Raw genomic sequence first — 24,982 nt, 5'->3', positions numbered from 1 at the left:
CTTGTTGTGTTGGGTTTTTCTACTTATCTTTTCTTTCCTGATTAATTCTTTTCTGTTTGTCCCTCTGGAATACTGCCTACCAAAGAATTTCACTAGTGGTTTAGTACTTCGATTTGCATTGTACATTTGCTGCAGACAAATGAACAGGTTTGTGGGGTACGTAAAAGCATTCTGCTTATGTAGCAGGTGGGAATTTGGAGCAACACTCCTCTTCATTTTGTATGCTGAACTATTGTTTGCTGGTGAAATCAGTTCCACATATGCCTCTATTAGGCAATCCCACTTGAAAGGGTGTGAGCAACTTAAGTGCATTTGTAGCCAAGCTTTTCTCTCCATCACTTACAGACTAGTAATTCAAGTTAAGCAAGTTCTTGTCCATACTAGCACATGCTGTCTGTTTTTCTGAATCCAGATGTGATAGAAAGCAGTGAAATAGTGACACTTTTAAAAGAGGCTTTTAAAATAATTTTTCATTGCTTGATAGATTTTTGAAAATATTCATTTACACTGCTCTGTTAGTGCCGACAACTGTTCTAGTACAATAAATGAAAAATAAAACTGATTCTGTATTTTTGAATTAACATATTTGATGACAGAGGGGAAGGGGAAAAATTCCAATGGGAAGGGAGGGGGAGACAGAGAACTGACCTGTGTCTTATAAGGAGTGTTTACACCTTGACTTGGAATATAGAAAAAGAAGTACAGATAGCTATTTTATTTGAATCATGGACTTGCCAATTAGCCATCAAGTGCTTCCATCTGTGAAATAGTTGATCAGATGGGTTAGCTGGGATGTTTCCAGATTAGGGCATTGTAAATGGCACTTGAAAACTGTCACTTTGATTAGGAGGTTTCAAATACTGCACTGCTTGGTGCTATGGAACCTTTTTCTCCTCATAGGATCTTGGCTTTTTTAGAACATGCTTTTCCTATTTAGTTAATATGTGGCACCATGGGAACTTGGGAGACCTGCTGCTGATCTAAGGTTCTGCTTCGTGTGCTAATCTATTCAGGGTGGTTGTTGAAGGGACAGCAGAATGCACTCTTCTGTGGGGCTTCCAAAGACGAGTTGATGGTCTGGCAGACAGAGGAGGGTCAAGCTCTGCGTAGATCATTCCCAATTAACAATTAGATGCAAATTTCCTTGAGTTACTTCATTCAGCTGATGTGTCATTTGAAGTACATGACTTTTTCTTGTATCTTACATCTTCTCTATGTAAACAAAAACATCCACCAACAATAAAAAACCTTAAACCCAGATACCCCTTAAAACAAACCCAGATACCCCCATCCCTTCTCTCCAAAAAAAAACCCAAAACAATAAAACAACCCAAAAACATGCCAACAACCCAAACAGGAAAAACTGCAACACCTTAACATCTTACTGAAAATTATTTTTGTTCATTGATTCTTGAAACAGCTTGTGTTTTAATTTGGAGGGTGTAAATGTGTTGTCTTTAATTAAGTACCTTTTTCATTGTAATGCTGTAGAGTGTTCTGGTATCTCAGTATCTGTTTAGCTGTATGACTTTCTCCTTTCTGTGTCTCCTGGGTATGTATGCTTTATGTGGTTTGAATTGTGGTAGTGCACTTTTGTCTACTTCTCATACGTATTTGAAGCTTCACATACACCTTTTGAGAATATGTTGCCAGGGGAATAAATCTGAATTGTAGCTCTTAAAATTGTGCATCATTTCTGTGCCATTGCTTCTGAGACAATTTCCAGCAAAGTTCTCAAGTACAAAGAATGTTACTATTTCTAGAACTCAAATGTAATTCCCAGTAGATGAGATGGTGTACAATTTGGGTGAGTTATTCCAGTTCTACTTTTTTTCCCTGGAAGCTGTCAACCCATTTAGGGAATAAAAGAATTTTCTCAATGACAAACATTTTTCATCCATTAAAAATACCAAGCATGAAATCCCATAGAAAGTTCAGAAGACTTAACTGCCTGCATTATCTTCCATAGAAAGTCTTGACATCAGTTTTTATATACAAAATATGTGGTTTTGGTTTAAGGAGAAGAAAACCACCTTAGAGATAATAAACTGTGCTGTTTCACTTACTTTCACTGTCTGGGATTAATGTTTAACTGCACTGCTTAGTGTTTTAGAACAGGGCTGTTCAACGAAAGCTTCATATCAAATTTAGGGTCCAGGTGTGGTCGGGGTCTGGTTTTGCTGGAGATGGTAACTCCACGGGTCATGTTAGGCTTGTTTGAAAGTTGCTGGGGGTGGCAAAGCAGAGTATAGGTCTCATGCATTGGAAGTACAGTTGAGTTGTTGTAATGTGATTTGTCTCTTAAGGAGCTAATTGGGAGAGGAAAAGAGAAACCTGCTAGAATTGGTTTAGGAGCAGTCATAATTTTACTTAAACCCTGTGTGTAATTTGTTTTATAAAGGCTGTCATAAAATAGGATGGCTGCACTACAGACTTGTCCTACATATTAATCACAAACAAACATAAAATTAAAAAAGCTACTGGATTGTGTCTGAGCATTACAGTTTTCTCTGATCTGTTATTTTACTCTGGAGAACATTTTTAGCTGCCTCTTTTTGGCCTCAGATCATAAACTTCTAATAATTAGGCAATTAGATTCTCTCTCCTCAATCTAATTGCCAGTGTAGTCCAGCTGACTTTTGACTTTCTCCAAAAGAGACAAAGGAGTTTGGACAAGGAAATGAGTGTAGCCATAATGAGAAAGAACATAGGGGAGAAAGGGTAAAGAAGAAGAGATATCTCTGTGCATTTTGCATTGTACATATTCACTTTTAGTGTTCCTTTCTGCAAGCAGGAAACAGCCACCCTACAGCGATCAATTTAATTTATTTCTCTTGGAAATTGTATCTTCTTTCGGAAATCCCATGCAATTGAATATTAAGTTGCAATGCTACTCTGCAGCAGCTTTGAACGAGGGTTTCTCTTTTCTTCCTGCTGTGTACAAGAGTCCTCTAAGTACTTCTAGGAAGTTTGAAGTGGTTTTGTGTTATAGTGGTGTGGTCTGGGGGGGGTGGTGGGTGTTGGTTGATGGGTTGTTTTTTTCAAGTGTTGCAGACAACTGACCTTGCTGCATATTGTCACTGAGTCTCCGAGTTGACCTGCTTGTATCCAGAGGACCAGCTCTTCATAACACTGAACCTTCAGGCATATAGAACCCAGTGCATTCTTCTTCATATTGAGGAGATATCTTTAACTGCTTTGCCTCAAAAAATGTACTTTAGGCTGAGCTTAGGCAGAACCTGCTGAGGGCTATCCTGCCTTTTTGGCAGAACTGTGCTTAGAATAAGGTAATTAAAAATCTACATTGGAGCAAGACTACAGGAGGAAGACAAAATTTGAAATTTTATGTTGGGTGCTGACTCGTCATCTGCCTTGAGACTCTCAGTTCTAAGTCCCAGTACCGTCTGTAATGCTAATGGGAGTAGATAACAGGTTAGTCCTAGCTTTTTTCTGGAATGAAGCTGACCTCTGTATTTTCTTTTTACTTCCAGTAGATTGAGGCTGTGAAAAACAATAGGTCTTTTCAAAAATATATATAGTGTTACTGAGAACTTGTTTTGTGTCCCTAATCTTATGACTTTTTTCTATGACATTGTCATAGAATCATAGGATGGTTGTGTTGGAAGGGACATTTAAAGGTCATTCAGTCCAAATTGTCTTTATGCTTGGTAAGGAATATTGACTGCAGTAATACAGCACACCTACCCCTTTGAGTTATGTATCTCAATGAATGTGTAGATTAAATGGGGTAAAGACAGAGGAAACACTGACCCAGGGAAGATTACACTTAAGCAGCCGTTTCATACAATAGTTGGTTGGGAACATTGTAGGAAGTCTGACTATTGCAAATTGCATCAAGGTTATATATGTAAGTAATTTTATATCATGAATACATGTTAATGTTGAGTAGTAAATATTTATTTTTAATAATAATGTTCTCTTAATGTCTCATTAAACTAGAGACTATTTTTGTTTGAAGATCTGCTTAGTTAAAAACTATCAAATAACAAACAAACCAACAAAAAAAAAAAAACAACAAAAAATGCAAAAAAAATCCCAACCAACCAAAAAACCCAGAAACAACCCCCCTGCCAAAACCATAGCAAAAAAACCAAACCAAAACCCACCCCACACACACTAAAAAAGAAAACCACAGAACACCGCCCCACAGAAACTAAAATCCTAAATAAGCAGAAATCTAAGCAGTAAAATTCTGGCTCTGCACCAAAGAGGTGTTGGCAAATTTATGATCCCAACCCGTTTAACCAACTGCTCAAAGCTATACAAAGTTCTGTGTTTTGTAATTTTGGTTTTGAAGAGGGAGGGAGATGGGAAATGTTGTATATTTCAAGTCCATCTATATTGCTGTTCGTGGAGTTCTGTTGTAAATGTGAACCTGGGTGAACTTTTTTTAGGAGGCAGAATTTTGTAAAACATACTGAGACAATTTTTATGTAGCCTGTTAAGGTCGGGTTTTTTTTCAGAGATTTTTCAATTTAAGGTAGCAGTTGATGCCACAATACTTCCTTAGTATCCCTACTCCATTTTGGAGTCTCTGAGACTAAACATATTACTGCAATTTTTATTTCATCTGACATATGGTGTAACAAGACAATGTGATCCTTCAAGAAATCTAGGCTGTTTGTTGAGACTTACAGTATTTTGTGGTCTGTTATGCATTCTTGTTTATAATTGGTATAAAAATGGACCTAAACATACAAACTGTTTGGACATAATGGTACTTCAAAATCTAATCCTGTTGATGTGGAACTAACTACAAAATTGTGTGTGTAATAGCTTGAAAATACCAATAAAATTTCTAATTGCTACTAATTTTAGTGTGTGATTCACAATGCAAAGTAATATATTTTCCCCTTTTTTATTGAGCTCACTGATTTTTAATATTTTTGTATGACTGCAATAATTTTCTCTGTCATGACTGATCGTGTTAACTTCCTGTACTGCAGAAATTGCAATACATGGTTTCTAGTGTTTGTCAGGACAAAGTTGTTAGAATCGTTGAGATCCTAGAACGTGCCTCACTCCCTTTGCCACTTCCATGATGGAACATGAGTTGGTAATTTCCAGAAGTGTATTATCTCAGTACAGGAAGAAAATGGTTCCACAATCCCAACTCTGCTTAGATTTTTAGGCTTAGTGATGTGTAAAAAACACTGTGCTGATCTAAGAAATTTCTTATTCTTTATGTCAATATATCAGCAGGTTGTACCACTTACTGGCAAAAAGTAGAGAAGAGCAGTGGTACTCTGAACTTTTAAGGCCTTACTATCATTAATGCATCTACCTCCTTTGCACACTTGCTCACGTTTGTCCTCTGCAGCTAGTATTTTGTAATGGTTTTTTTTCCCTTGTACCAAGTGATACACACAAAGTTGAATTTACCTCCACAAAATAGTAACTTTAAGATCACTTTAGGTGACTCATCCTTCCACGCATCTTTTAATACGATAAATTATTATTTTATAATGATTGTCATTGCATTTATACCTCAGTTGCCTTTCTCCCCCTTACCTACATAATAAAATGTCATCTTTACCTGTAACACTTGTTCTGGAGGAGGTAGACAAGGGTAGTGAAGAAAAATTGTGGGATGACTAAATTCAAAAATAATCCAAGGGGAGTTTTTGTCTTTTTTTTTTTTTTTTTTTTAGCTGATCTTTCTCAATTGTCTTTGTATGTAACAGCTGAAAATATGTAGTGAAAGGGTTAAGTCGGCATGAAAGAATTCATTTCCACTTTAATGACCTAGCCTTGCTGGGTTAGGACGATGGGGAACATGCTTCTGACTTGTACTCCTATTGCCAATTAACACCTCCTATAACAGGTTGCCTCAGCTAGTCATTGAAGCAGAGGCAGTAGAAATAGTTTACATGCAGCTTGTTTTTCACACTAGTTGTTTAATACTCACAAAATTAAACTATTAAAAGGTTCTTTCTTAGCTTACTGGGAAAGAAATAAAACATGATAGCAGTCATTGTTTGCTTGTGTGTCCTGTGTTTGTGCTTAAATTGTTCCAGTTACAAAAATAAATAGAAGTAGTGATGATTCTTTTATTTTACACAGTAGTATGTTGTTTGGTGTGTTAAAGCTGAGACGTGCCTTACAGCACTTAAGTTCACTGCCTTTGGATTTTTATCACAGTTGCCACTGCAAAACTAGGGTTTTTTGAAATAGGTATGATGTATTTCAAAATCGTCTTTTGTGCTATTAGCATGAAGCCAGAGCAGTGTTTAAGATCTATTTAAACAATGGAAAGTGTATCCATTTGTGGAATATTTCTCAGTTTCTTGTGTAATTAATCAAGTCTGCTTTCTATAACTATTTGAATAAATCTAAAACAGTACAAATAAAGAGCAGTGCTCTAAAATGACACTTTAGTTCACATTTAATAATAAAATTGGCTAAATAATTTATATCAGTTCACAGTAAGAGAAAGGTGAAGTAATATACCTAGAAGTGTTAACAAATTTGCTAAAAGGCCTGAGTAGGTAACACTTCAAGGCGTTAGTTTTTATCCTGTAAGAATGGCAAATGCCTTTAACACTTCGTCAACAAGGGCTACCCAAGTAAAGGACTGCTTTTTATATTCGATCATCTCTTTAACTACTTGAAACAAAAATAGTAACCTGCATAATTTAATATTACAATGTAATTTTCTGTCCATAACTTGTATGTGATTCTTTTTCCCTTACAAGTCTTACCAAAAAAATTTGAATAGTGGTAACTTAATTTTATCAATTATTATTGAACTTGGAATTCTGCCATTCTAAACAAAAACAATCCTAAAGCTTGGTTGGGTTTTATGAGGTGGCCATCAGGCAGCTCATTTCAGTGACTGGAAGCATAGAGTTGATTCAGAAGAAGCATCAATCTTTCAGTAACACATAACAGTATTTTTTACAGCAGTTCTTTAATTTTAGTAATTACTGTATTCAGCTTATACATACATAGTTGGGAAAGAGAATGTTCAGTATTCCTTGGAGTTTCCAAATGTAATTTTTCTGCAGTTGTTCAAGAAACAATCCAATAAAGCTGTAGGTATGCAATATTTGCTGGTTTGCAGTGAGATGGACAGTCTTCCAAAACTATGCAATAAGATAGCTGTTCTTTGAATATGATAATGTAACTACAAACACCAGCAGCTCTTTTGCATTGCAGACACAAATGCTTTCTTGTCTGGGTCCCTGATACCAGTTAATTTAATTTGGTGCTCTGCTTCGTAAGGATGGTGCTTCTTTGTTAAAGTTGGCAGGCAGTGAAGTTTTATGAACAGTGGTAATAGCACATGCTGTGGAGGGTCAGTGTAAAATATTTGCCTCCATGTAGAGATGAGCTAATAAAATCTTTCTTCTTCTTTGCTTGATGAAAGAAATGCGTAAACTTTTGTGAAAGACTACCAGAAACAGGCCAAAGAGAACTCAAAACATGTAACTCATAGCTGGCTCCCACATACTGTGTAACTAACATGCAGAAACTGGGGCTGTCACTCCAGGGCTGTGTTACATTATCAGCCATTTGTGGAAATGGAGGTGTTCAGAGATGGAAGAAACTGGTTCCAGTTTCCAAATGTCTCTGTTTTCAAATCATCTAAATTCAAGTAAACTACTTGGAAGACCCAAGTTTCATTTGGCTTTATCTGTTAAATCTTTGAAGGTTTTATATTAGGAATTTGATGAACTTTGGTTTAGAATTTTCTGTAGAAATACAAATGTGTGGCGGTTTATCTTTGGTAGAAAAATAATGTGAAACTTGACCTACGGATCATTTCCTCCTCAGAATTCCTGAATTTCAGTACTCTTTTGAGCAGCTCATTGTAATTGATGTTCAAAACAAAAGAAGGAATATTAACATGAAAATTAATACACATAATTGGTACGGTGCAATGAGTACTTAAATTTTCCCATAATCTAACTGGTAATTAAAATCTATAAGAAGAACAGAGCAGATGGAAAGGAGATAGTAAGGTCACACAAAGAAGCATCAATGACCAAGGAAATACTTGGTATGTGCTGTGTATTTATAAGATGACTGAGAGTTAACAAACCTGCCTTGTGTACTACCATTAGCTAATTCTTACAAGTTCAGGTAAATTGGTTGAACTGCCTGGTAAGAGTGGAAACTCATGTTTGATACTTTTACTATGTCTTGCATGTGCTTAAAATGAAGCAGTGAAGTATGCTGTTGATACCTCCTAATCCTTAATGTAGTAATTTTTATATCTATTTAAACACATTTAGCATGTAAAATCCTTCACAGTGAATACTATAGCTTTAAAAAAAACCCCAAAAGTTAAGGAAGTTGGTTTGCACCAATTAAGAATTCCTTTATGAATTAGCAGAGTTTCCTTTGCTGAAATTAAATTGTTGACTATGGGTGCTGGCAACAGGATTTCAATATAAGCTTTGAAAAAAAAAAAAAATTTATCTCATAGAATGCCTAAAGATTTGATGAAGTATCATATTAGGTATCCCCTCTTCTGCACCATCGTCACGGTAAATGAGCATTTGGATGCTCCAAGGAATATAGAAATCTTAAGGAAATATTAGGAACACCCTGCTTTAGCTCTTACCTTCACTTAAACTAAAGGTGATTCCTTTGCCTTGTTACAGAGACAGAATTTATTAATGTTTGTCTTTGTTTCCCTGTAAGTGGCCAGTCTACTGACTGATCTCTAAAATGAGAAAAGTTTTGAAGAATAAGCTTTTATAAGTTGAGGGCACAGGCATCTATATAGAGGACAGAGCTTTGATTAATGCCTCAGCTGCAGGACAGGTGTCAGAGAGATTTAGCAAACACTAGAAACTTCATAGAGGAGAGCTCATCCAAGAGCTATAGTCTGTGGAGTAAGCTTCAGTTCACACCTCCTGATTTTTGAGAAGCTAGTCTCAGTTGAACAGCAAGATTGGCCTTCCAGAAATCATGGAACTATTTGTGCTAATCTGGGGGAGATTTTTATTACTCTGTTCTTTATTTTTAAAATTACTGAATGGTGTAATGGGATGGTTGCTTACAGTGAAATGTTAAACAAAATCTGGAACAAATGTGGAATGCATTTGGTGATCACAGCATGAGTGTTAGGGCTCTTCCTAAAATGCAAAGTTGCTATTTATTTTTGTCTTCCCTTCAGACCATCTCTGGTCTAGAACTGGTGGGAAATTGGGAGAGCGTTATGTATAAAAAAAGAGTTTTGTTAACAAACTAGTAAGTTACTTTTAAAATTAAAACTCACATTACCTGGGCTTTTTTTCTTTGCATTGATTAAGCAGAAACATGAGTCTTTGTGCTTTCCAAATTCTGAGTGAACACTTCTAAGTGAATACTTAAAGCAGAAGAGATAGAGTTTAAAAAGCAAACTGACATGTTTATGGAGAAAAAAACACGGGAACAGCAAAATGATTGGGCATTTGAAGTTTTGCCAGTCAATTTAATTGCAGAAAATTTGGGATAAGTAATGCAGGTGCTCTGTCCATCTGGTTCTGGGAAATGTTCTGAAGAACTGCTTTTAGAGTGTTTCAGTTTGAGTGCTAGAGGAGCTCATCTCAACTGGAGCATCTCACTTTTGGGCTAGGTCTAGGCCAGGGAAATACTTGATGAAGGGGTGAGGTTGATGAAAAATGGACTTCTGGTGAGAATACTATGGAAGGTGAAAAGCAGAGAAACATGCTGGAAGATTGCTGATGAAAAGACTAAAGTGACAGAAGAATTAGGAGTGAGTAGTAAGTGAGGAAGGGCAAATATGGAGAGATGATGGTCAGCAGTATCAAAATTGGAAATAGAGTTTTGAAGCTTTTAGGCAGTGGATGTGGTTGACATATCCATGCATACACGTGAGTTTCAAAATACAAAGATTGGATTCATAATATAAAAATTGGATGTAGAACTCATAGATTCATTGACTTTAAGGGGGAAAAACCCCACAACTGAATTTTCTTACTGTCTTTAAAGCTTTATTCTGAAGACTGATGTTTTTCTCTGTGTGTGAAAATCAAAGTATGCAGAAAGGGTAGTTCCTGTACAAATGTAATGTGTTGATTATGTAAGTATCCAGTTTTATCTGCAGGAAGTAATGGCTTGTGTTGATTGCTATGTCTTGTTTGATGTCATATGGATGCATGTTGTATTGAATTTTTTCACTTGAAGTGAAAAATTAAGAATTTATTCAAAAGGGGTTTTTTCCCTACTTTTGCTTATAACTATGGAATCAAAGTTCTAAATCTATTAAGTGTTTGGTAAAGGCACCCTTTTTCCTCTTTTAACTTGTTGTGGAGTATCTTTTTTTTCCATAGTTGCTTTGTTGCCCTTCTAAGTTTGCATCACCTCATGCAGAAGTAAGCTGTGTCTTTTCAGTGGAAATTTGGTAATAAAGTAATGAATGTGCTGTTAATTGGCTGTAATGAGGTACGCTCCTGTGGAATTCTGTATATAACAGCAATATTTCTCTTGTTCCTCAAGAAAGGGACATTTAAACTGCTGCCTCCTGTGTTTTTCAATTTCAACAGTACACAGAACCTGTTTCAACCAATCATTCACACCTGGGACAGTTGTGCTAATTTTTGAATAACTACTCATAAGGCAAAGAGCAAAGTATTTTGTTCACAGCTTTTCCACCTAGGGATCAGAGGTCCGTTTTTTCTCTCACTGTACCAGTGTATCTGCAAAGTACTCCCATAGCCTTTATCTGCAAGTCCTCTTTAGCTGAAAGCTGATGAAGCAAAGGGAAATTGCTGTTTGTGTTGGTGCCAGTTAATCATGCTAGCCCAGCAGCATTTACATTCACACCACTGTAAGAAACACATAGTTAATTGGAGAACTGGCCATATTTTACAGCTGACGAAGGTTAGCATTGCAGCAAGGCTGACTAATGGAAACTTATCTGACTCTTAGCCTGAATGAATGGCTTGTAACAGGTTTGTATCCAGTGTAACACTTGCCTGCTTTATATTTGACTGGCTCTGATAAGATTGCTCTCTAGACTGTGTTGTTTGGGGTGGGGGTGGCAGGATGATGGCTGGGTGACCTATTACAAAATAATGTTAGTGACAGAAAGTGCTGTAAAGAAGGGTTTGGGGATTGGGTATACGATTTTTTGTTTTGTTTGTAACAGCTACATCTAACTCATTAAGTCAGAATTACATATGCATTTTTCTATAAGTTTTGCAATATGCAAAACAAAAGAAAATATTTAGAAACTGCAGAATAACAATGATGGTGAAAATAATTGTTTATTCTTTTTATAGGGGCCACCAACAGATGCTCCTGCAGTCGATACAGCGGAACAGGTTTATATCTCTTCCCTTGCACTGCTGAAAGTAAGTGTTCTGTGTGCATACTATGTCTGAATATAATGCTGGAGTTAGAGCACCTGGCAGCAGTCCAGAGTTAATGGACTTGTGTTGCCTAAGTGCTGGCCAGACTTATTTAAAAAATAAATTAATACTGATTGGAACCCTCAGAAACTTATTTTAATTAGTTCTCTTTTGTTGGGTTCATTTTTACTTTTTATAGTTTGTTACAGTTTCCAAAAGTGCTACAAGTTGCAAATTAGCTAGAGATCAACAAAGGCTGAAAAAACTTGAGCCTCCTGTTAAACATATGGTGTCATTTGGTCTCAATTCCAGATGTTGAAGCATGGTCGTGCTGGTGTCCCTATGGAAGTTATGGGTCTGATGCTTGGGGAATTTGTTGATGATTATACTGTGAGAGTGATTGATGTTTTTGCAATGCCACAGTCCGGAACGGTGAGTTCTTTGCATCTAGACCTTGATAATTTTATTTGCTTGTTTGTTTTTTTGCCTTAGGGTAAATTTATTTTTTAAAAGCTTTTTATGCTTTACCTCATTGAAGCAATCTGAAGGTATAAGCTGTGAGTTATAATCCAAACAAGTCTAATGGTTAAAGGGTTTCAGTAAAAAGAAATGTAGTCAAAACTTCTTTTTGAGTGAAGGCTAGTACTTCAGTGTGTGTATCAATATATGCAGATATTACGTCTTTTTTATGTATAAATATAGTGTATTACATGACTTATAAGACTTAAAAATTGATAACTTTCAGAACTCATATACTATGAGCCAGCAGAAATATTCAAAATGTAAAACGTTTGATTAGGAATGTATCATGCCCTTAATTGTGATGGTGCTATATACTTCAAACTTCCTCTCTTTGACAAATCTTAGTCGCTGTCTCTTAAACGATAGTTCTGTCATTTGAAAAAAAAAATGTATTTAAATTTTGAGTAAGAATATCCATTTTATGAACAGTTTAAAGAGGTAAAGAGTCAAGAGAAATAATTGGAATTTATGATGCTTTATTTTGTGTAACTGGAATGAAATGTTCTTAAAACAGGCATGGGATGATTCCTTTGTAACTCAGAGCTGCACTCCATGAAATTTTCAAATTCTTTTGTGCTGAGTTTATTCATGTGCATAATATAAAAATCTGCAGAATTCAATATGTGATATTTATCTTGAATAAAACGTGTAGAGCTGAACTTGGGACAAACAACAGGCCACTGTTTGCAGACCAAACAGAGGAGAAAAAGGTGAATTCCTATGCCTATTTAATCATATTCACTCATAGTAAAGATCACTTAAATAGCAATTCAAAATAATCTTTCAGCATTTAAAAATTAACACTGAAATGCATTTCTAAAAATTACATTTTGTGTTTAAGGGTGTTCTGTCATGTAGTACTAAACTATTCAGGTTGCCTTTTTAAACAGATGCTTATGAATATTTTTGTTTGTGTGAAGTTACAAGTTAAAAGATAATATTGCCTCATGTACAGCTACTATGATTTTTGTCTGTCTTTTAATAATATTGCTTCATGTACAGCGACTATGATTTTTGTCTGTCTTTTAAATCAGGGTGTCAGTGTGGAGGCAGTTGATCCTGTATTTCAAGCAAAAATGTTGGATATGCTGAAACAGACGGGAAGGTAAGTCACTGTAAAGAGGGCTCACAGTCACAAGTACTCCCTCCACAGTTTTTGGAAGAAACGGCTGGCTTTCTGCAAAACTTGTGATCTAAGGGCTATTAATAATGTTTCAAAATAAATAATTGCCCCAAAAATTAGGTGAGTAGCATAGCATGTAATTCAGTCCCTGTCATGCATTTCAATTGTCAGGAGATTATCACTCCTGTTAAACCTACAGCTTTGATTATCACCCAGAAAGATTATAATGCTGCTCAGTTTAGCATAGGTGGTTACTATATAGCACCTGCTTAAAAGATTGATTTTTTTATTTAACCCTTTAAATATTTTTTTTAATTTTTGAAGTTATAGCTTATTCATGAGCAATTTTAATGAAAAGAAATGGAAAATCATTTTGCAAAAGATCCTAGTATTTAAACAAATTTTTCTTTCACTCCTACCTCTCAACAGTTGTCGTCTGCTTGCTCAAATTCTTTTACTGTGGGAAAAACTTCAAAATTAATGTTAGCAAAAGGCTCAGCAGCTGAACAGAACAGTGCAAATTGCTTTTTGACTGAGTTCCTAGTTCTACTGCTGGTTTAATTGATATTTAATCCTTTCCCACCGTTGGTTCCCGTTGTCCATGTCTGAAATGGACTTTCTGCCGTGAAAATTCAACCTTCGACGCCAAGGAGTTAAAGAGTAGATATTTACTCAAGTGCTGAAAGGGTAAAAACTGGTTCAGGGAAGATGTGGTAACAGGGTGAAAAACTGAAAGCATGATCTACCACTGCTAATGTGTATCCCTTAATGATAGCCCTCTTTTGTCGCATTTATTCATGTCCATGTTTTCACTATACTATGGTGAGTAATTTAAATATTACTAATGGTGTTTTTTTCACAGCTCATCATAATTTATGCCCTGATATGTTCCTGTTTCTTCTTGTGATAAGTGTTTATATCTTTAAAAATCTCACTGTCCTCTTTGTTTCAGACCTGAGATGGTAGTTGGTTGGTATCATAGTCATCCTGGCTTTGGCTGTTGGTTGTCTGGTGTAGATATCAATACTCAGCAGAGCTTTGAAGCCTTATCAGAAAGAGCTGTTGCTGTGGTGGTGGATCCCATTCAGAGTGTAAAAGGAAAGGTATAGTAGTCTTGCTTTTTATTTTTAAGGTACTTTAGTAAGATTTAATACAGAAGCACTGTAAGTATATGTAAATACTTGATTTTTGGAGGCCCATACTGTATTAAAAATAAAAATAAAACCAAAATCTCATTGTAAATGAAAATATCACTTCCAGTTTGTTCTGCATCTTACATAAGTAGTCCTTAAACAGGCTGGAAGTCTTTGATATTGTCAGTACACATAACCAATCATAATCCTCTCTTAATATTTTGCTATTCAGGTGTCACTCACAACAGGTTTACAACTAATAATCCAAGTATATGTTGTTTTATATATTAAATTTTGGCTACAGGTTCTGAGATCAATTACTAATAGATTGGAATAGGTTCAGCCCCTTAACATGGGTACTAAGAATGCATTGGTTTGCAGGCATTGCATATGATGATTTTTATTAAAATTTCTATTCCAAATGTTTTGGGCAATAAAACTTTATGGAGAAGTTGATATCAAGCATTTGAATTTTTGAGACGTGTGCAGATAAATGATTAAGTACGTTAAATTATTATGAAAAGAGATTTTAACTTGCAAAGCATATTGGGTTATAGTTGTCCTTTGTTGAAATCTCTTTTGTTCTTGTTTAGTTCTCTTTTTATTTCTTTCTAGCCCCATATGCCATTTTCCTATTTCCTGCCTCATGACAGCAGGGAGCAGCTCTATTATCACCTTCACAGAGCTGTCTGCAAATGTGAGAGGCAATTCGATTTTGCTCAACCACAGGGAGAGTGGATTAGAAAAACTACAGAACGTACAGAAATTGGCTAGGTGGTTTACTGCTTTAAAATACTGCTGAGGTGTTTTGTTTGAGCATGCACTCCCATTGTATTGTAGAATAATTATTGAAATGCGTCATGGTATATATGGATGATATTCATGTAAATTTATAAATATTTCAGAAGTGTTCATCTTCTATAAAACTGTAGTATCATATTTCCTGTGAGGCAGATCTTATTAAAGATACAAAACACTATGAGTTCACTTAATTTCATAGCAGAATGTTCTGAAGCTACAGTTGCTGTTTCAGTTGTTTTTTTTTTTTTTTAATTCTGAATTTTATTGCAAATACATTTATGTAACAGGCAATTGAAAAATTATTAGCTTCTGGTTGTTTGGAAGGTATTACACATCTGTATAAATTTTGTTCCTTTTAAAATTGCTTAAAGAGTAGAAGAAAATACAGGTAGTCTTGGGTGGGGGGATAAGATGCAGTAGAACACTTAATTATTCCTAACTTATTTTTCCTAGAACTTTTATTTTCCCACTCCAATAGAAATGTTGAAATAGGATTCTTTTTGTTTTGTCAAAAAATAATTGTCAAGACTATTACAAGTAATTAATTTAGACCTCACTAGCTATTCAATCCATTAAGAAGAAAAGCCTCCCAATAAGTCATCCTGCACACTTGCTCACTAAGTTCTTCTTTTTATAGTAATTTTATTGCCATTGTTGTTTGACATAGATGTCTAGCTTTGAGATCTTTGAAATCTTCAATAAAGTAATCTTTGGCATATTTATTTTGAATGTGAATAAATTTTTGTCCATCTAAGCATTTCTCAGTTACAGCTGCTCTTAAGGCATTGCTGCCAGTACTTGAGATTACTGGAAGTCTTGTAATGTTTGTTTTTCATACACATTTTTAGCTGTTACAGTCAGATTAAATTACGTTCTCAGGTTTCATGTTAAAAAAAAATTACATCTGTCATGTTTCTGGCAAGTGCATCCTTTAAAGCTTAGAAATAAAAAGAATCTCCCAAATTATGAATACCACTTGTAATTAATTTCTTGATTTGGAAGATGTGGAATGTGTTCGAGTTTTATGATCCTTGTTGGCAAGATCACTTACACTAAAAAGTGTTTGGATTTTAGATGAACTGAGAGAAGAGCAGATATATTATTGTTCAAGGGGGTTTCTTAAGTGAGGTTCCAGTGCTTCATGTGCCTGGCTAATTTATCATGGCACCCACAGCCTCTTTGTGTGCTACAGAGCTTGAGCTCAGCCTGTTTCAGGAAAGTATCTGCATTGCCAGCATGAAGAGCCACTTGCAGAGGTAATTTTGCTGGTGTAGTAACCATTATACTGGTGAGCTTTAGCTACGTGAGTCCAAGATCATTACTCATTATACCTTATACTAGCAGGACTGCCTGGCAAAAAAATATAGTGAACATGTGGCATAGAAGATTTTAATATGGCATGTTTTGTCTGAGATTAAATGTATTTAAAAGCAAAGCCCAAAATAGCACATTAGCTAATTTTAAAGCTGCCTCAGGGCAGGTCCATGCCCATATAAATTGCCATAGTTTATGGTCAGTGAAGCAGTCATGGTTGGGCTAGTGAAGAATAACTGGGGCAGAGGTTATTTTCATTGAAGTTGCAGTGAATTCTGATGAGGAACCTCAGGTTCACCTTGACTAACTAAAACATTAGAAATCATTTTACCCTGTTACTGTAGTAAATGAAAACTTGTTAACTTCTTTGTTAACTGCTTTGTGTCCATACATGTTTTTTGCATAGTACAGGGATGTATGATTGCAGTTTAAAAATAAATATACCTGTAATTCTTATCAATTAATAAAACCAAACCAGTCATTTTATGTCTTAAAGCCAATGAGCAAAAATAAAAAGTTATGTAAAATCCTTATATAAAAATAAACCCCTCATATAGACCTGTGGATTAAATGCCAACTGCTTTAATGACCACTTTAGGATTGGGATATTTTTGCATAAATATAGTAGGACACGTGAAGGACAAGTAATTCCAAATACTGATCTTACTACTCTACATACACATTCTTGCACACAAATTAGTTTTTTTCATTACAGTGTACCATATTTTGCAATATTTAGGCTATTAGTGCTCTAGTTGTCTGTAAAATAAATTCACAACAGGGCAGTGAGTTTTAACTGGAGGTCAGTGGTCTCAGAACCCAGAGAGGAAAAGCTTTGTTTTGACTTTTATTTTTAGCTTGATTTCTTTGAATGAAGTCAAAGTAAACATGCTGAAATATGGCCAGTGGGGCAACCTGGCTAGCTGTTGTTTCATTTTACACTTACTAATAAACTTTTCTTTTATCCCCTCCAGTTTTCCAGTCTGTGCAATGGAAGCTGTAATACATATTTAGAATATTTCACAGAAGCAGTAATTTCATTAAAGATCTGGAATAAAGCTAAATATTGACATTTCATATTTATTTCCAACATACACTTTGAAATGTCTGTACAGAGAACCATAAACCTTTGCCAAATGTTAAATATAAATGTGTTTTTTTGGACCTTAACTTAGCAGCTGTTCATCACCTCTTAAGGAAAATATAACTATACTAAACCCACTGTAACATAGTAGCTTTAACTCCAAAAGCATTAACTTACTGTGTTGCACTCACTGTATTGTTAAATTAATATTTAAAAAAAAAAAAGGTGGTGTTTTCTTTTTTTTCTTTTTTCACCCTTTTAACTTTGGATCTTTATTATAACAAAGACGCCATTTAAAATGTTTTGTTCCTCTGAGAGAGTTAACTGGTTTCCCTTTATTAATAAATACTTGCATAAGGATCGATAAAATATCCAAAATTGTCAGAAGTCCATTTTGTACATCTGAGAAACTTGTTGGCACTTGTGGTGTTTAGCAGGATTGGTAGCAAAATCTCTTACTCATACAGCAAACTTTCATTCCTGTTAAGCCATATTTTTTTCTAGCAAAGCACTGTCTGAAGTATTTGTAGGAAGATCTATTGGTTTATGGCAAAATTCTTTTTTTAATTGTTTGCTGAGGAAAATAGTTGTCTTTGCAATAACTTTTTTGTAAATTCTGTTTCAGTCACCTCAGAGAGATAGAAACAAATACGCTATGCATCTTAATCTTGTGCTTAAACCAAATCCTGCCACATTCATAAGAGGATTTTGCTGTGGTACTTTATCTTAAACTCATTCAGATGGTAAAAGAAAATAAATATGTTCATTTGGGTAGCCTGGTAAATCAAAGCAATTCTAGTTAAGAATGATCTCTGTAGATCATCTGGCCCAACTTTGTGGTGAGCACATTTTCAACATTGAGTTCAGATCAGCTTAATTAGTGTTATGTCCACTTGAGTCTTGAGATTCAACAGCCTCATGCCAATTCCTGTTCCAATATTTAATTTTTCTTGCACGTAGTTTTTTCCCTTTGAATGCATATGGTCAGCAGCTGCTCTTTTCAGTTTATTACTACTGTCTCTTGCCACATACAACATTGAAGAACCTTGTTCTGTGGTCCAAGCAACCTCTTCTGGAATTGGAAGGTTTTTTTACTTCAGAGTCAGAATGTGGGCTGTAGTCTGAAACCATTTTGTGCATGCAGTTTCTTTTTATTGGTCGTTGAAAATTGCTTTCTTTTGTTCAGTTAATGAGATCTTTAGAATTTTATTCAAAAAGAAGTAAAAAATGTGCTGAACTTCATCATTTGTTATTTTAGTAATTTTTGAAGTATGAAAAAAATTGCTCTTATTGGGCTGGAGGGAGAGAAAGGTACATGCTTGTTTTATCCTCCTTATACAAATGAAAACCCTGAGGAGACCTAGAGGACTTGTTTTAGCAACCTCTTTCCCCTTTTTTGTCCATTGGTACTTGTAAATCTAATTGACAACCTGTGCATGTTAGTGATGTATATGAGCAGTATGGGTTTGTTAATACCTAGTTTCAGGGTTTTTTTTCTCTTCAGAGTAATAGATGGTATTTTGTGTGCTAACTATAAAAATAGATATTTACAAGTAGTTTTCATCTCTTTTGCTACTTTTATGTTTCAATTTAGATTAAATTGCCTGTGTATTCCACTGTTTCAGATTGGTGACTTCCATTTTTGTGCTGCAAATCTTCTCAGTTTATCAAGACAAATGTGTGAATGGTTTCATAATTTGGTAATTACTTGTTAGTCTAAAACACTAAAACTAGTAGCAGACAGTGATTTAACAATTAATTTCCTGAATATTGGAATTACCAGTAATGGAATTACCATTATCTAGCTTCAAGATTTTCTTCAGCTGAGCATATTTTAAACCAGATTTTTTGAAATATTGCATGGTTTTAAACCTCCACTCTTTTATCAAAGTGCTATTATTTTTCCTTTGAACTTGTCTTTTTCCCTTCTTTGTTTGAATTAACCATGGAATTTAAAGAGGCTTTGTTTTTTAAGAAGGCAGAAAAAGAGCAATCCTTGAAACGAGATGTGTGGAGACACTAGTGTAATGTCTGAAATTTAAAATGGCCCATTAAGAATTAAGTTTGTGAGAAGTGTAAGCAGATTGAAGCCACCTAACAAGACTTTTTTAATGTATCCAACTCCTCCTTCCCACTTCAAGCATTTGTCTTGATCTTTAGTTTGACTTAGTCTTCCCTAGACAGAAATGAATTCAACAGTCTTTAGGGTACAGTTAAAAATAAGTAACACAGTTGAAATTAGTAATTAAAAACAAGTAAACAGAACAGTGAATTGACTGTATTGTCACTACTTGGGAGATGTGTCTATTTATTGTGAATCATTATGCAGATAGCATTTAGAAGAAAAGGTATTTTAAAACCTGATACTTACAATTTTGTCAGAATCTTTTATACCTGGAACAACTTCCATTGTTAGAACTTTTTTGTTGTAAATGGAAAAATTCTAAAATGGATACCATAACTTTGCAGTATGTAATTTTGATTGATATCAAGAGTACATTTCTGGACATTATGCACAGTGGTGGTACATTTAGATACTCTCGCAGTACTGTGCTATTTCTTGCCATTGACTGGACAGAAACATTGTGGTTTGATTTAGGCAGGAACTGATTTTCCATAGGAGCCTGGTTTGGAGAGTAAGTTGTATGTTTGTGCTGGGTTTGATCACTGTTGATTCAGTAAAGATTGATGTTCTTTTGCTTGGAGAAACTTATTTGTGGGAGTTTAATTGTGTGCATCATAGTGTGGGCCACTTGGCGTTTGCAGTTCAGGCTGTGTAAACCTACGCATAAACTAGATAGTTTTGTTACTGCCAGTGCACCACTGTTTTGTTACATTTTCTAGACTGGTTATACATACCCAGATTAACATATTTTGCATATTTTACCTCCTATTTTTTTTAATGGAGTGCTGAAATTGTTGGTGTCAATCCTAATGTTCCAAAACTTGTTTTGTAATGTCCTTTGGACTAGTGATTAAATTAAGTAATGTATGTTCACCTACTAAACCATTTACATAGGTTACTTGAGTTCATGCCCTTCCCTAAAACAGGAAGTTCCAAGACTTAATTGAAAAGTATTAAATGTTTAATTTTCTTTTGCTGTGGTGGATGTAGAATAGTCCATTTATCTTCATTAAGGCATATAGCTTTAAAACTTGTGGCTCAGCTACATGGGAGTTATGGATGCATGCCCTCACTTGTCAAGAGTAATGTATTATGCTGTAGTTCTCTTCCCCTTCCAGTATGGATATTGAAGTTGTACTGCAGATTTGACCACAAGTAAATAATTCTCCAAGGATAGAGAAGGAAAATGCACATACTCCTAGGAATATGTTTTCCAGAGCTGAAATTGACATTTTATAAATAATTTCCATGTTGCAAACTTTAAACTCACAATCACTGCAATTCAGTGATATGCATTTGGCATGAGTCAGTTTCAGTTCTTAGTGCTTTTCATTGGAAATGGCATAAAAAGTAAGATTTCTTTGAATTTTTTATGTTGTGGGCTTGCAGGGGACAGAAGATGTTCTTCACTTGTAGTTGTCTAACAGTGCATGGCAGCATAAATAACGAAATGGTCATAAACCTGAGCTGCACTTCTCTGGTCACGTGTTCCATTTCATTTTTAAAGAATCTAGAAACAAACTAAGCAGTTGATAACAGGTCAGTTGCAGGTGATAAAAGAGATTTTAGATGGGACATTACTTCTTTTTCCACACCTGGCAGAACCACACTCTATCCTTTGCAGTTGTCTTTAAGCACTGGTATGTTTGTTCATAAACATATGGCATAAACAATACATCACTATTTGAATTCCAAGGATACAATGCATTTTTAAAGGTAGTCACCATACGCCATAGATTCTTCACTGGAAAAATATTGATGTTAGATTTTTTTTTAATTTAAACAATAATGGCTGACTTATGCCTAACTGAAGTTTAGCACTAAAATATAGTGGGACTTGAAAAACAGGATTATTTCATTCAGTATTGTTTGGAAATTTAATATTGGAAGGATTTAAGAATCAAGTGTGTAAAGTACTTTTGAATTAATCTTTTTTTTTCATACCCCACAAAGTTATGAAGACTGTTTTAGAGAAACTGATAATATTCAAGTATTATCAGTATCTGATAGTAAGAAACTAAAGAATGATAGCATTCACATTTTCAGGAGAAGCTAAAAAAGTCTGGCTACTAAATTCCCTAAATTTTCACAGTTATTATTTTTAATAACTGTGTGGAGAGGCCAGATTTTTGTCTAGCTAGCAGTTGAGGTGTCCAGTGCTCATCTTAGATTGTGAGTAAATTTTAATCATATTAATTATAGCTGTCCTGAAAGTTACACAGGACATAATTGTAAATTTTCTTCCTAAAAATACATTCTATGGACTCTAGTGTGGGCTGTTGACCCCCAGCAAATGCTAAAAAAATGCTGTATAGTTATTGTTTTTTAGATTATTATGCATTTTGAAGCTGAGACAGATGTACAAAAAGATGCAGTTTTTATTTTGTATTGGCAGCTTCCAAATATTTAGTATCTATTTCCAAGAACTGCAATTAGTAAAGCATCCATGGTACTGAAATCCACACATCCCACAAGCTAATTATATTTGCAAGGTCAGATTGAATACATATTTTCAGAAAAATAAAGGGTTATATAAATGTGTCTTCTACTTGGCTGTTATATCACAGTTTGTTGATCTGGAGTATAATGTGTACAATTCACAAATTTGTCTGATAACAGAAAGTGGTGTGTGATTGTGTTTATTTTACTAACCAGTATATTCACAGCAATCACTTCCAAATATCTCTCCAGTAAAGATGTGTTAATTACAAAACAGACAAGGTCTTCTATTATATTAAAGCTACTAACAAGAAGACAGCAGGAATCACACATGTAAATAGCATCATCAACCCCTATTTTAGTCCTCTGTTTTGATCTGTGAGTTGCGCATAGACCAAAGGTGCTATTAAAGACTCAGTATATGAAATAGGCAGCATTATATGAACAAAATTTATTCAACAAGAAAACAGACCTTTAACATGAATTTAACAAGCCTGAGAAATTATAAACTCTCATATGCTGCAGATTCATGCAGTGATAATAAACAAAAAAGGAAAGTAAGAGGTTTCCTTAAGCTAGCCAAACTGCTAATGGTTTTGTTATAAGCTGTCTGCTGTTGAAATGACCTCTGAAAAGTCTGGAGACACTTACACAAGGAAAAATTAAATGGTCAGAGTGGTGAAATAGTTGCACTATGGAAATGCATTAAAAAAAAAATTACCTTCAGATTTCTGGAAAACATCCCAATAGCATAGACTTCCGGTTAACTTTTTAATGTCTTTTCAGGAAAGGAATTTAGCATGAAGCTTGGAAAAAATTTTTTACTTGAAGAGTACATATTATATTATATTATATTATATTATATTATATTATATTATATTATATTGGTAATTTAAGTACAAGAAAAGCTTAAATGTTTTGGTTGGGAAATACTGACTGTTTACAACAAAAATCTAAGCAACCGAGTGGTGGTTTGTGCTGGGTTTAATTAATCCTTAGAAGTTCTTTGTTCAAAATACTGTGTCTAAAGTTTCCATCATAGAATAAGGGGTGACCATGTTTCTGTCATCAGTCTGCATCATTCTGTACTTCTAAATACACAAGCATAGAGAGGAGACATCAACTTGTACACACCTCCAAGTGCTCACTGGGGCTTTTTTCTTGGATCTTACTGTGGCATAATTAACACCTACTTCACCCATTGCTCATTAGTACACTGGACATTAATGAGTCTATTTATTTTTATGTAATCCTCTAAAGGCAGGACTGGTTTATGCTCACTATGAAAAAAGCAACTACACTTCATAGAAATGAATATTTATTGTTCTATTTATGTTTTTATTGTGTATTAGATCTAAATTTAGCCTCCAGGTTGCTGAGCATGTTAGTTTCTTTAAGATGGTTGCTATAGTGATAGCAGCAAATTCCTTTAATCTTAGTGTAGTTAAAGTATTTAGTTACCATTGGTCATCAGAGTGCAACTAAGATGAAAAATAGCATTTGCACATCTACTTTTTGTACCCCTCTGAGATTGTAGGAATTGTAATTTTATCCTTTTTAAAAGCATAATATTTTGTATTTGTGATTTCAGTTTTTCATACTGCTTTCTGTTAGATTTATATTTGTTCTACTTAGAAAATACGTGCATGTCATTCCTTCAGGAGGACATAGAGAGTGCAGTGTATTCCCATGCAGCTCGTACCCAAAACATACTGAAAGTTACTTCTGGTCAGAATTAAGGTATTTGAGCAATATTCAGTATCACTCATAAATAATTCAGGAACTTGTTCTCATATTTTAATGTGAAGTTTAACTAATCTGAAAACTCTAACAAAGATGTTGAATTTCCTTGTAAAAAAAATTTAAGAATTTTTTTTATTTTCCATGTCTCAAGCCCCAAAACAAATCCAAGTCTAGAAGCAGGACTGTTAGTAAGCTATAAAGCAACTCCTTGTCTTTCTAGTATACTGCCATGTTCATGTTTCTTGCTCCTCTGGGTAAATTTTTGCTTGCTCAGTTTTTTTTCCATTATCTAGCTAGTCTCTGGAGAACCAGTGGTGTGCTTGTTTTTTTTTTTTTTTGCTTTGCTTTGCTTGACTTTTTAATTTATACTGCCTGTTTGTTATGGTTGGGCATTTCCAGGTGTTGATAAATTAGTGCATCTGGCTAAAATGGAATACAAAGATACATAAAAAAGCTTGTCACAAGTGTTCTAAGATAGAGAAAAAAGGTAAAATATGAAAAAAAACCAATTACTTCTTTTGAGAAGGAATGTATAGATATATAGTATCTGTTTTAGATATTTTTGAGAATTATTCTAAATGTAATTCCTTTTTTTTGTAGCATTGATATCAGATAGCATACCTCTGCTGCATTCTACATCTGAATTGTGGTTTTTTTGTTGGAAAAAAAAGTATCACTGGTAACTCACTTTAATTGGGTCACAACTGAACATTGTTAATAGAGAAGATCTTTTTTGGAAGGTTTTCTGCATGCAATTTGGAAACATGGCATATGCAGGTAGATCTGGCCAGCAGCTGAGAGACCAAGCAATAGCCCTTAGTGGCACTCAGTCAACACCACTGTCTCACTTGGGTCTCAAAAGTAAATCACAACTGGTCATAAGTTTGTGGGTTTTTTCTGTTTACACCTGATGATTTTTTTTTTTTTTTGTTATAAATACTTGCCAATTAACTTCATTTCCACATGAAGGACCTCAATATTTTTTCTTGTAATCCTAAAAACTGCACATTATTTAGTTATTATTATTTGTGTAAATGGAGAGAAAAATGCTGGAACAAGGTGGGAGACTCTGTCACTTTCTCTGCAGACTTCAGGGACATTGATGGATTTGTTGTTTATTCAACGTAAAGAAAGTTCAAGTCTAATTCCTCAAAATATCAAACCAGCCATGTAAATGCATCTGTTGCTATCCAACTCATAGTACAGAGAAGAAAATAATAAAAATTATTATAGAAAAGCTGTTAAAAGGAGATGTAAGTTAATAACTCTCCAAACATACGCAGACAAAATGCCTGCAAAGTCTGCCTGGTACTGCTTTAGTGGATGTGCAAGGCTGTACCTGCACTGGTCCAGTTAAAAGACTGGAACCAA

At 34.8% G+C, this 24,982-nt stretch overlaps 1 protein-coding gene across 3 annotated transcripts in view; it reads left to right on the top strand.

Moving 5' to 3' along the window:
- Positions 1-24,982, top strand: part of PSMD14 (proteasome 26S subunit, non-ATPase 14) — a 46,760-nt gene that overhangs the window by 11,339 nt on the left and 10,439 nt on the right. For all 3 annotated transcript variants that reach the window (XM_053982011.1, XM_053982008.1, XM_053982010.1), the window contains 4 exons: positions 11,259-11,330; positions 11,640-11,759; positions 12,884-12,954; positions 13,925-14,075. In XM_053982011.1, the coding sequence (XP_053837986.1) occupies positions 11,259-11,330; positions 11,640-11,759; positions 12,884-12,954; positions 13,925-14,075 (414 nt within the window). The remainder of the gene's footprint in view (positions 1-11,258; positions 11,331-11,639; positions 11,760-12,883; positions 12,955-13,924; positions 14,076-24,982) is intronic.

Source organism: Vidua macroura, chromosome 7, assembly GCF_024509145.1.
Source record: "Vidua macroura isolate BioBank_ID:100142 chromosome 7, ASM2450914v1, whole genome shotgun sequence".
Taxonomy (NCBI): Eukaryota; Metazoa; Chordata; class Aves; order Passeriformes; family Viduidae; genus Vidua; species Vidua macroura.
Note: the sequence above shows the minus strand (reverse complement) of the source record. Positions and strands in the feature narration are given on the sequence as shown.